At 53.0% G+C, this 12323-nt stretch overlaps 2 protein-coding genes across 11 annotated transcripts in view; both read left to right on the top strand.

Annotated features, from left to right (window-relative positions):
- SAP30BP (SAP30 binding protein) overlaps nt 1-4529 on the top strand; it is a 38543-nt gene extending 34014 nt beyond the window's left edge. For both annotated transcript variants that reach the window (XM_087854113.1, XM_045814041.2), the window contains 2 exons: nt 463-547; nt 841-4529. In XM_087854113.1, the coding sequence (XP_087710239.1) occupies nt 463-547; nt 841-1022 (267 nt within the window). In that variant the 3' untranslated portion in view covers nt 1023-4529. The remainder of the gene's footprint in view (nt 1-462; nt 548-840) is intronic.
- A 7133-nt stretch (nt 4530-11662) lies between these two features.
- The window catches only part of ITGB4 (integrin subunit beta 4), a 29346-nt gene continuing 28685 nt past the window's right edge, over nt 11663-12323 (top strand). For 4 of the 9 annotated variants that reach the window (XM_087854107.1, XM_087854108.1, XM_087854104.1 and 1 more), the window contains exon 1: nt 11663-11885. The gene's annotated coding sequence lies outside the window, so the exon portion shown is untranslated. The remainder of the gene's footprint in view (nt 11886-12323) is intronic. The other 5 variants (XM_087854112.1, XM_087854110.1, XM_087854109.1 and 2 more) reach the window with 3 other exon arrangements.

Genomic DNA, 12323 nt, shown 5'->3' with positions numbered 1-12323 from the left:
AAATAAAATCTTTAAAAAAAAAAAGGAAGACTCTCCTCAGAGTAGTAAAAATAGATCTTCTCTTTCCCTCTTCCTCTGCTCCTCCCCACCTGCTAAAAAATAATAATAATAAAACATAAAAGGGGCACCTGGGTGGCTCAGTCAGTTAAGCATCCAACTCTTGACTTTGGCTCAGGTCCTGATCTCAGGGTCGTGAGATCGAGCCCTGAGTCGGCTCCATGCTGGATGTGGCATCTGCTTGAGACTCTCTGTCCCTCTCCCCCAACTTAAAAAAAAAAAAGGTAGTAGAAGTTCCCCTCTGGGCACCTCTCTGACACCTCCCCTCCCTCAGACAGCACCACAGGGCTGCTTCTCAGCGCCTCCTTTGTAGGGTACCCAGCTCCGTCTCCTGGGAGCAGCCGCCGGCAGAAGGATGTGGATAAACAGTTTGACACCGCCCTTACCTTTCCTCTCTCCCTCCAGATCGAGTTTGTGACAGGCACCAAGAAGGGTACCACGACCAACGCCACAGCCACCACCACCACCACGGCCAGCACGGCAGTTGCAGGTAGGAGGCTTGTCCACTTCCAGCCGCACCACGGACGGAGCGAGGGTTTCCCTGCTTTGTTTGAGGGAGCAGAGGCCATGGGGATCTGGGCCTAGGCTCCACCTTGCTGTGCTTTTTTCTGACCCCCGAGTTTGTGAAGGCCTCTTGGGAGCCTGGGGTGGGGTCCCCGGTTCACTGGCTGCCCCTTGCATTTCTGTGGCTGGGGCCCCTAAACTCTGACCCCTGGCCTGCCAGAAAGGGGAGTATTGCTTTTCCGTTTGTCTGGGTCCTGACCCCCCCTTGCCTTACTCCAGATGCCCAGAAGAGGAAGAGCAAGTGGGACTCGGCCATTCCGGTGACGACGATAGCCCAGCCCACCATCCTCACGACCACAGCCACCCTGCCCGCTGTCGTCACGGTGACCACCAGTGCCAGTGGCTCCAAGACCACCGTGATCTCTGCCGTGGGCACCATCGTGAAAAAGGCCAAGCAGTGACCCAAGGGACCGGCGTGGAGTGGCTCGGACATTCTCCTTTCCATCGAGGGGAGGAGTCGCTCCAGGACCCGAGGAGACTGTGTAGCCGACATCGGCGCAGGGGTGCCACTTAATTTCAGGACTGGGATCTGCTCCCCAGATGCCACCCCAAGAGGAACCTCCGTGTGGCATTCCAGCCAGGAAAAGGACATTGCCACAGAGGAGTCGGGTGCTGTGGATAGTGTCCACACGCCACTTGGGGACCGGTGCCCTATTAAAAGTGCCGTATTCTCACATCTCGGGCCTCTTGGCTGCGCTGGCCTCTGCGGTGGTCAGTTTTCAGGCAGAAGTGGAAGTTCCAAATGCTGTCTCCATCTCCTCTTGTTGGGGTTACTACCTCAGGGTAGTAGTAGAACGGCCAAAGCCTGTGGCACTAGTCCGTGGAGGTGGCCCAGGAAGTTGCGTGGTCATTCCCAGCGTGTGCCTCTTGGCACGGGTAGATGGGAGTCCAGAGAGCGGGGGAGGCCCCCCGCTCCCGCCGTCCGCTGCCCGGATCCTGAAACCCAGCCAGTTCTCAGACAAGAGCGGAGGCTCTGCTCCCTTGGGGGTGATTGAGCCCTCCCCGACCACTTTTTACACACGCCCAGGCTTTTGAAATCAAGCCAGCTACCAGAAGGCCCAGGTTTGATCCCCGGCCCACACAGGGAGCCGGAGAGGCATCAGCGCGGCCAAGGCTGCCCGGTGCCTCGGCGCCCGACGAGCGCGGCCAGCGGGCTCCACGCGGTGCGGGACGTGAATCACCTCCTGCCCCGGCCGGCGGCAGCTCGTTGTTTACATGAAAGCCGGGCTCTTGGGAGGATCCTGCCACCCCACCTTTCCTGTGCCTGTTATCTCTGCCCCACAGCAGCGCCTGGGCAGCGCCAGCGGCAGCCGGGCTCCTCTCGAGGCCAAAACCGATTTCCCAGCCGCGTCGGCCCGAGAGTCCGGAGGGAATTCGCCCGCCTCTCCTGCTCCTCGGCAGCTTTCCAGTCGGCGGAAGGGCTCCGTGTCGGAGAGGAAGCCGGGCCGTGAAGAGCCGTGTTGCTTCCGGGGCTTCACGGGAGGAGGGTGACGGTCCTGCCCCGCCATCCCCACAATCAGAGTGACTCCCGTGCGTCCCTTCCCCCTGCCCCCCTCCACACACCGGGGCCCTGAGGTCAGTCGTCACCCTCCCCTCCTTTGATGGGACTCTGCAACCCTGGAGAGGAGCTGCTGCCCCCTTGGTCCCGAGAGGGTCTGTGAAGGCCGCCTGCCCTGCGGCCTCCAGCGGAGACCCCTCCGGAGAGCAAGGGCCCCGGGGCTCGTGTGGGAGGCTGTGCAGCGCCGTGGAGTGGCAGAGACAGACTCGGCACCTCTGCTCCGGATCCTGGTTTCAACGAGTTGTGTTTTAGTTGTGTGTCTTGGGCCCTCATCTCTGTGAGTCTTCTCTGTCAGGTCCCCGTAATAAAGCTACCTAAGGCAATTGTGAGGAGTCCGTGAGAGGATTTTTCAAGAACTGTATCAACTGTCAAGTACAACTGTTTGTTGCTGACCCATCTAGTTCCTTCTTCATTTAGACCAAGGAGAGAAGCAGACTCCACAGCTGATAAGACTGCCAGGGTCATGGCCCTTGGCTGTCCTCTGGGCACCCCTGCCCTGCCACTGAGCAGTAATGACCACTCGCCCCATGACTTGGACATCCCCAGGTGGCCATGCTGTTCCCCTTAGGAGCCTTGTGAGTTGGGGCAAGGTCTCTAATTCCTCTGAACTTGACTTTACTCTTCTGTAAGGATTAATGCCTGCCCACCTTAGTCCCCCTGACAGTTGGCGTGGGGTCGGATTACCAGTTCCTTTCTGCAGAGACGATGTTGCAGGCACTAGGGACCCAGGTGATTTCTGCCAGGTTGGCCCCTGCTCAAAAAGAACTCAGTCTGGACAAATTGAACTCTATCCCAGCCACCCAGGCATCCCTGCCTTCTTTCTGTAGTTCTAACGTTGGGTGATGACCTCAGGGTCCATCCCGGGCCAACAGCTCCATACCTGGGATCCTGTGCTGTCCCCACATTGGATGGGCCACTTGGGAAACCCCTTCCCTGTCACCATCGTTCCTGCTGAGTTCTGGCCCTCATCCCTCTCGTGGCAGGTTGCTCCGACCTCGTCTGTATGTTGTCTCAGCCTCCCCCACTTCTGTCCAAGCTCCATCTGGCCTCATCCTACACCCCCTCACCACGGGGCTCTCACCGGGTCACATGGCCCCCTGCTTTCCACCCAAGAGTCCCCTTAAGTGTGGCAATGAAAGGCTGCCAACAGCCTCGCCACCCCAGCCTGCCGGCCTTCCAGCTCCTCTTCTCCACTGCCCTTTCACCATCCCCACCCGTGCACCTGGGGCGCTTCCAGATGCAGCTTCGGCTTTCCCTCCCAGACTCCCCTGGGCACTCACCGCTCCCTTCTTGTGCCTTGTAGCCTCTGCATACATGTCGCAGGGCTGAGACCACTCGTGTCTCCTGGTTCTTGTGAGTGGAGAGAGTGGTCAACCAGGCTGTGGCCCAAGTGCCCAGGTGACTGGAGGGAGAGGGATGGAAGGAGGGGTGGTTCCCGCCCCCTTGGTCACTGGACTACTCTCTCTCTCAAGTAAATAAAATCTTTTTTTTTTTTAGATTTTATTTATTTATTTGACAGAGAGAGACAGCCAGCAAGAGAAAGAACACAGCAGGGGGAGTGGGAGAGGAAGAAGCAGGCTCCCAGCAGAAGAGCCTGACGTGGGGCTCGATCCCAGAACACTGGGATCACGCCCTGAGCCCAAGGCAGACGCTTAACGACTGAGCCACCCAGGCGCCCCTCAAGTAAATAAAATCTTTAAAAAATAAAAATCTCTGTTAAAGAAAAAAATTGGGGGGGCCTGGGTGGCTCAGTCAGTTGAGCGTCTGGCTCTTGGTTTCGGCTCAGGTCATGATCTCAGGGTCGTGAGATTGATCCCAGTCTCCCCATCAGCATGGAGTCTGCTTCGGATTCTCCCTCTCCCTCTGCTTCTCCCCCACCTCTCGAGCTCTCTCTCTCTCTCCAAAATAAATTAAATCTTAAAAAAAAAAAATTAGGGGCACATAGGACTCTTAATCTCAGGGTCATGAATTCAAACCCCACGTTGGGCGTGGAGCCTACTTTAAAAAAAAAAAAAAAAGTTGTGTAATTAAAAAAATAAATAAAGGCCTTTTGAGCCAGAAAAAAAAGAATGAGGAAGATCTCCATGGCCAGATTTGGAGTGATCTCGAAGAGAGAGAAAATGAAAAGGGCAAGAGCACTGCATATAATATGATGCCTTTTCTGAAGAAAGGGAGGGAGGGGCACCTGGGTAGCGCAGTCAAGCGTCTGCCTTCGGCTCAGGGCATGATCCCGGGATTGAGTCCCACATCCAGCTCCTCCGCTGGGAGCCTGCTTCTTCCTCTCCCACTCCCCTGCAGTGTTCCCTCTCTCGCTGGCTGTCTCTCTGTCACATAAACAAATAAAATCTTTGGGGGAAAAAAAAAGAAAGGGAACATTAAGAGGAAATAGATAAAAGAATAAAATCTAAGAAATTAAGAAAAATCTCTCATGTTAAATTTGAATTGGAAACATCAATATGAACTCATGATTCAAAAAAAAATTTTCCTAGCCATGTCCTTGAAAGGACCCAGAGTGACTGCCCCCAGGGGCAGTGAGTATATGTAGCACCTGGATCTTTTTCTTTTTTTTTTAAGATTTTATTTATTTGAGATAGCATAAGCAAGAGCACAAGCAGAGGGGAGAGGGAGAAGCAGAGTCCCCGCTGAGTAGGGAGCCCAAGGTAGGGCTCGATCCGAGGACCCTGGGACCATGACCTGAGCCGAAGGCAGCTGCTTAACCCACTGAGGCACCCAGGCGCCCGGAGCACTGGATCTTGATCTCTGAAACGATTCCACACGAAAAGGGCCAGGGCTCCTTAGAGAAAGGACTCTTCGATCCCGAAATCTAAGTGGGACTGGGGCAGGTTGTTACAGAAAGCAAGGAAGGCTGAACAGGAGTGTTTCAAAGGTTAATCAAAGTGGCTTAAAGGGATCTCCCGCTGGCCAAATGTGATGAAATTTGAGTATTCAGAAAGAATGCAATTATTGTCAAAAAGGAAAAAACCCTTATTCTCTGCACACTAGTACTCACAACACCCACAAAACACTTCTGACACCAAATGTGTGGGCTTTCCACGTCACGTAATTCTGACACCAACTCCCTGCGGTTTGCGAGAGCTTCACCAACAAGACCGCCCCCCCTCAAATGCTAACTGTAGGCCAGGCCTCTGGTACTTCTGACCAACGGGCTATAAACTGGGGGTTCCCATGAGTCCTCAGACTCAATAATGACACAGAACTCAGGAAAACGGTTCACTTACTGGATTACTGGTTTATAAAAGCGTACAACCAAGGAAGAGCCAGATAGAAGAGCTGCACAGGGGCTCGCTGCAGAGCAAGGGGCCTGGGGCTTCCATGTCTTCTCTGGGCACACCACCCTCCCAGCAGGCCACGTGTTCAACAACCTGGAAGCCCTCTGAACCCCTTCGGTTAGGATGTTTATGGCGGCTTCATTACTAGGCGTGATGGATTAAATCATTGACTATCGGTGATCAATCTCCAGCCCATCCCCCCTCCCCAGAGATTGGTGGGGGCAGGCGTAGGGGTGGGGGAGTGTTGAGGCGAAAGTTCCAACTCTAATCACGTGGTTGGTTCCCCTGACAACCAGCGCCCCCATCCTTCGTGGCTTTCCAAAAGTCACCTCATTAACATAAACTCTGGTGTGGTTGTAAAGGGGCCTGTCATGAATAACAAAAGACACTCCTTTCACCTTTCTCGCTCCAGAGCTTCTCCAGGAACCGTGGACAATGACCAAATAGAGATCTCTTACATCGCATCACCATTGTACACTATTGAAAAAATAAACAATTATTCACGCAAAAACGAATTATTCATGCATAGTATTTGAAAAAAGGAAAAATGTTTTCGCCACCATGAGAGTGGAATATATTAACTCTTTACTCTGAAATTGATAGTTAAAAGAATTCGCCCTTTGGGCACTATTGGCAGTATTCTAAAATGGTGCGACTGCCCTAGAACATAGTATGGTGGTCCTCAAAAAATTAAGCACGGGATTACCACGTGATCCATCAATCCCACTTTTGGGATATATCCAGAATAACTGAGAGTAGGATGGAGAAGATTTATTTGCTGTGTTCATACAGCAGCATTATTCAAATTTCCAAGGGGTGGGAACAACCCAACGCCCATTGACAGATGAATGATAAAATATGGTATTTAGATACTAAGGAATATTATTCAACCTTAAGAAGGCAGGGAATCTTGCCACATGCAACATAGATGGACGTTATGATAAGTGGAAATAAGCCAATTACAAAAAGACAAATACTGTATGATACCACTTGCATGACGTTTCTAAAGGAGTCAAATTCATTGAGACAAAAAATAGAATGGTAGTTAACCAGGGGCTGGAGGAGGAAGAAATGCGGAGCTGTTTAATGGGGATGGAGTTTCAGTTCTCCAGATGAGAAGTGCCCAACAATGTGAATATACTTGACACTACTGAACTGTGCATTTACAAAGGATTAAAATGGTAATTTTTATGTTATATGTTTTTACCACAATTAAAACTTTCGGGGTTTTTTGTAATAATAGTGATTTTAAAACTTTACCTTGGGGCGTCTGGGTGGCTCAGTTGGTTAAGCATCTGCCTTCAACTCAACTCGGGTCGTGATCCCGAGATCCTGGGATGGGGTCCCACATCAGGCTCCCTGCTCAGCAGGGAGCCTACTTCTCCCTCTCCCTCTGCCCCTCCCCCTGCTCCTGCGCTCGCTCTCTCGCTCTCTCTCTCTCTCTCAAATAAATAAAATTTTAAAAAAGAAAAAGGTTCTACCTTGTTTGAGGAAAGCAAAGGCTTTTGGTGAATGCACTAACCCTCCAGCCTGCTCTTACCTATAGGTCCTGGACCTGAGCCTCAGCCCCCAGCAGTGTTCCCACACTCCAGCCCCGCCCTCCAGCCCAACCACCCCTGCTGCAAACTGGCCCTTTCTCCTCCCTAATGGGGTTTTGTGCAGTTTGGAGTTTTTCATAAACCGACACTCTGTATAGCCTGGAGTCAATGGGAGATTTTTGTAGTAAGAAACTGAGGACTTCCCTTAAGTCCTGAACAGGTTTTTACTCCTAATTCCCAAAGTTTTACATATTTTCCTAGTTTACTACTTACTAAATGTGTGACCAGGACTTCACCCCCTTTTACTATTCAACATTCTTAAAGCCTTATTTATTTTTTTAAAGTTTTTATTTTTAAATAATCTCTACCCCCAACATGAGCCAGCCAGATGCCCCCTTGAAGTCCTATTTTAGGGGCACCTGGGTGGCTCAGTCGGCTATGTGTCTGACTCTTGGTTTCCACTCAGGTCTTGATCTCAGAGCTATGAGTTCAAGTCCCATTCTGGGCATGGAGCCTACTTTTTTAAAAAGTCCTGTTTTAGTTTTGCATTTCAGACCTGTTCGGTAAACTACGAAATAATAAAAAATAAATAAAAAGTAAAATAAAAGTTTCTATAACCCCAAAAGAAGCATTTATCCTGTATTTTGAGGGGGTGGGGGGTTTTTAATTAATTTTTTTAAGTAGGCTCCGCACCCACACCCAGTGTGGGGCTTGAACTCACAATCCCGAGATGAGGAGTCGCATTCTTTACTGACTGAGTCAGCCATATCCTGTATTTTTGGAGGCACATAGTTTATCCCTTGTTGATGAAGGGAACTTCCGTTTTTCTTTTTTTTTTTTTTTAATATTTTATTTATGTATTTGACAGAGGTAGAGACAGCCAACGAGAGAGGGAACACAAGCAGGGGGAGTGGGAGAGGAAGAAGCAGGCTCCTAGCAGAGGAGCCTGATGTGGGGCTCGATCCCATAACGCTGGGATCACGCCCTGAGCCGAAGGCAGACGCTTAACTGCTGTGCCACCCAGGCGCCCCCCGTTTTTCTTTTTTAATCAGAAGGATACCTTCTCTTAATGTAGAAACAGAAAATCACCATTCTGCAACCCTCAAATTCAGGCAAAAATCAACAAGGGATGCTGACTAAAACCTTTCAGTGAAAGTTTGCTGGGAAGTGGACAGGATGACAAGGCATCATCACCCCCTCTGGCTTACTTCTTAATCACAAAGTAAATAACGTATTTTACAATGGAGAGAGATGGCAGTCACTTCCTTAATCATCGCTAACAGTGAGGGAGCTGATATCATGTGCCACCCAATAAAGCACACCCAGCACCATCTAGGTCCATCCTTGCCAAAAATGTTTCGCCTGAATCTAATCAGGTTTTTAGACATAACTTTACAGGAGCCTAAAAAAAAAAAAAAAAAAAAGTCCAATGACGCCATGAGGAAACATCCAGACAAATCTGGACATTGGGACATTCTGCAGATCACTGCTGGCCTGTCTCTTCAAAAGGTCAATGGTAAAGGGGAGTAAGTAAGAAAGAGGGGCACCTGGGTGGCTCGGTGGGTCAGTTAAGCGTCTGCTTTGGCTCAAGTCATAATCTCAGGGTCCTGAGATTAAACGTCATGTCCGGCTCCACGCTCAGAGGGGAGTCTGCTTCCCCTCTCCCCCCCACCCCTGTGCATGCTCGCTCTCTCTCTCAAATAAATAAATAAAATCTCTAAAAATAATAATAAATTAAAGAGATAGATAAAGCAATCAAATGCAAGAGATTGGACTTGAACTCAAAAGGAATCAGTTTTTTTAAAAAAGTTTAAAAAAAGGAAACAGTTACAATAGACATTTTTGGGATAACTAAGAAATTTTCATATGGACAAATCATGGATAACAGGACATTTTTGCTCATTTTCTTCAGTGTGATCAAGTTATTGTGGTTGTGGGGAGCTGTTCTTGGGAGATGTATGCCTGGAGTGTCGAGGGATGGAATGTCATGGTCTCTTAAATTCAAATAAAAAGATACATAAATACATAACAAATATATAGATAAAGCAAATACCGCAAAATGTTAACTCCTGCGTTTAGGTGGTAAAAATACAAGTGATCTTTGTACTGTACTTTGCGCTGTACTCTTCTTCCAACGGTTTTTGTATGTTTGCAAATATTCAAAATAAAAGGGGGGGGAATACTTTTTAATTTTTTTTCATTTTTATTTTTTAAAGATTTTATTTATTTGAGAGAGAGAGCACAAGCGGGGCCACAGAGGCAGAGGGAGAGGAAGAAACAGACTTCCCACTGAGCAGGGAGCCCGATGTGGGGCTCGATGTGGGGCTCCGTCCCAGGACCCTGGGATCATGACCTGAGCTAAAGGCAAACGCTTAACTGACTGAGCCACCCAGGCGCCCCTGGAGGAAAAAAATTGTTCAACAGCGGACTATTGAGCAATCCCCTAGCCCTGGGGAGAGACCAGGCCTCACAACCGTCCACCTGAGCGGCGTCTCCCTCAGTCTAGTCACCAGACTGCTCTTTTTTTTTTTTTTAAAGATCCCATCTACTCATTTGACAGAAAGAGACAGCCAGCGAGAGAGGAAACACAAGCAGGGGGAGTGGGAGAGGAAGAAGCAGGCTCCCAGCAGAGGAGCCTGATGTGGGGCTCGATCCCAGAACGCCGGGATCACGCCCTGAGCCGAAGGCAGACGCTTAACGACCGAGCCACCCAGGCGCCCCGTTACCTTGTTTATTTGTAGACACACGTACCACTCTACGATAAGTGATGCACATTGTCGAACACAAACACAGCGGATCACCTGGCACTTCCCTGGAGAGCCTGCATCCACTTTGGAGGCCCATCATTAAGCAGAGGGGGCTTGGCTGGCTTCGTCGGCAGAGCATGGGACTCCTGATCTCAAGGCTGTGAGTTTAAGCTCCACGTTGGGCACAGAGCTTACTTTAAAAAAAGAAAAAAAGCAGCAGCTGCAAGCAGGCAGTATGTTCCGTTCCTCTGGGTATCCCCAGCCCCCCTAATCACGTTTAGAAGGGTCCGGCAATGAGAAAGGAAGGGGCTGCTGAGCCCAGTGAGTCTGTGGCATTGCTGCCTCAGGGCCTGCGTCTCCTTCTTGGGGAGGGTTCCTCAGTCCCCCACCCACAGTGGATTAGGTATTGCTTACCCAAGCCTGCTAAGGGACGGTGCTGGCAGGCTGCTCTTGGAGCTCCTATTTCCCAGAGTGCACTGAGCACCTGCTGGAGTAGCTCAGGTCCTCAGGGTACTTGTGCCGGCCTGGCATGCCCAGACCCGAGTGCCTCCACCAAACTGGGGCTCCTGCCACAGTGCTCGAAAATCCAGGAGCCTGCCTCTCTAAGGAGCTGGCCTGTGCAGAGCACTCTCAAAGACCACTGGGCAAGCCGGCAAGGGTGACTGTGGCTCGCAGTTGCAGGGAGCACTCATGTGTCCATGGCACTGCCACATCCGGTCCCCCTGCCCCCGTGATCACTCTGAGAGTTGGCAGTCCACAAGCCTGCTTACAGATGAGAGCACAGACAGCTGGGAGGCTCTGGGGGCAATCCCATCTGGTCCACCACACTTTCACTGAGCACCTGCTATGTGCCAGGCGCTGTGCTAGGCGCTGGAAATTAGAAGATGCGCTAGAGAGCATCCGTCCTCAGGGTTCACAGTCTAGTGGGGAAGAGAAACCCCTAAACAGATCATTTCAAACCAATGTGGCAAATGACAGAAAAAACCATGCCCTGGTGGGGGTGGGGGTGGGGGTGGTGATGGCTACAGGGATACATAATCCAACCAAGGGTGCAGGGAGACCAAGGAGGTTGTCTGGAGCATGTGCCATCAGCACGATGCCTTCAAGCGAAAGAACGATAAACCAGGCTGGCTGGGGGCAGGGGGGTGGGGGATGGAGACACGCTGAGCAGAGGGCCCAGCCTCCAGCAAAAGCGCGGTGGCTGGAAGCTGCATGGTTTGAGCATGGGGGCTGCTAGCCATGGGGTGGTGTCTGACACTCTTGGCAGGTGGGGCGAGAGAAGTAGACCAGGTTGGGGTCATGGAGCAACTTGAGAGGCTCTAGCTTGAACACGTGTGGCACTTGAAAGACGGCGCGCAGAGGACCACAGGGGTCAGGTTTGCGAACCGGCTTGTCAAGAGCAACTCTCACAATCTGAGTGCCTGCTCCAGGTCAGGTCGCTGCCGGCCACTTGATGGGTATTACTCACATTTTAAGGAGCTTTAAGTACCTTGCCTGAGGACGCTCAGGGAAGCAGTCCTTACTGGGATCTCCCTCTGGACACACGTGGAGGCGGGGGAGGGGGCGGCTGAGCGGACCCAGGACCCGGTGAATGACAAATCGGGCTCGGCGCGCGGGCCCAGGACGGAAGCCATGCGCACGGTCGATTGCCGTCGGGGCAGCAGGGCTGCGCACCGCCGAGCGTACAGAGGTGGGAGGGCGGCGGGCCGGGGTCTAAGAGGCCACCGGTGGCCCAAGGCAGCCGGGCACCGGAGTCTGCAGCCTGGAGGGGTGGGGAGGCTGGACTGGAGAGAGGGGGAGGCTCCTTCCCCGCCCCCGCCGCCGCCGTCGTCGGGCCGGGCGCAGGGGCCGGGCGCCGAGGGAGCCGCAGCCTTTTCCGGGGGGCGGGCCCGGCGGCGGCGGCGCCCCGGCTCCTGCCCCGACAGGTGCGCGCCGCGCGCAGGAATGCGGCCGGCCTGACTCACCAGCGCCTCCTTCCCACCTGCCGCCCGCCCCATAAAGCGGTCCCCTCCCCGGGCCGCCGCCCGCCCTCCCTGCCACCCGCCCTCCCGACAGTCCCGGCTCGCCCGCGCGCTGCAGCCGGAGCAGCCGAGCGGAGCCCAGCGCGGGGAGGGCGCGAGTCGGCGCCAAGGTAGGTCCGGCCTCCGACCGCCGCAGGCGCCGGGGGCTTGGGCGCGGGGCAGGGGGGGGCGGGGCAGTCGGGGGTCGCCGGGCTGCACCTCGCCCTCCCCTCCAGTGCCCCGGACCGCCTGAGCTGCGCGTCCATTCTGGGACCTTGGAGGAGAGGAAGGGAAAGTGAGTGCCCACCCAGCCTGGCCAGCAAATCAGGGGACCCTTTTGTGAGGGCCGGGTGGCTTTTGTTTCCTCAGCTCTTCCCTTCCTAAAGGCTGACAGGCTTTGGCCCCATCCTGCCCAGGGCAGATGCCTGGGCTGCCAGGGTGTGCCCAGGGAGCAGCTGGGGGCAGAGGGGCAGTGGAGCTGGAGAAGGCTCTTGGCCCTGAGACCTCGGGGCTAGAGGGGGGCAGCAGAGAGGCCTGAGGGGTGGGTGGGTGTGCGAGAAAAGCGGGCA

Source organism: Ursus americanus, chromosome 23 (genome assembly GCF_024610735.1).
Source record: "Ursus americanus isolate L20-20 chromosome 23, mUrsAme1.1.p, whole genome shotgun sequence".
Classification (NCBI taxonomy): domain Eukaryota; kingdom Metazoa; phylum Chordata; class Mammalia; order Carnivora; family Ursidae; genus Ursus; species Ursus americanus.
This window is presented reverse-complemented; position numbering and strand designations above follow the sequence as displayed.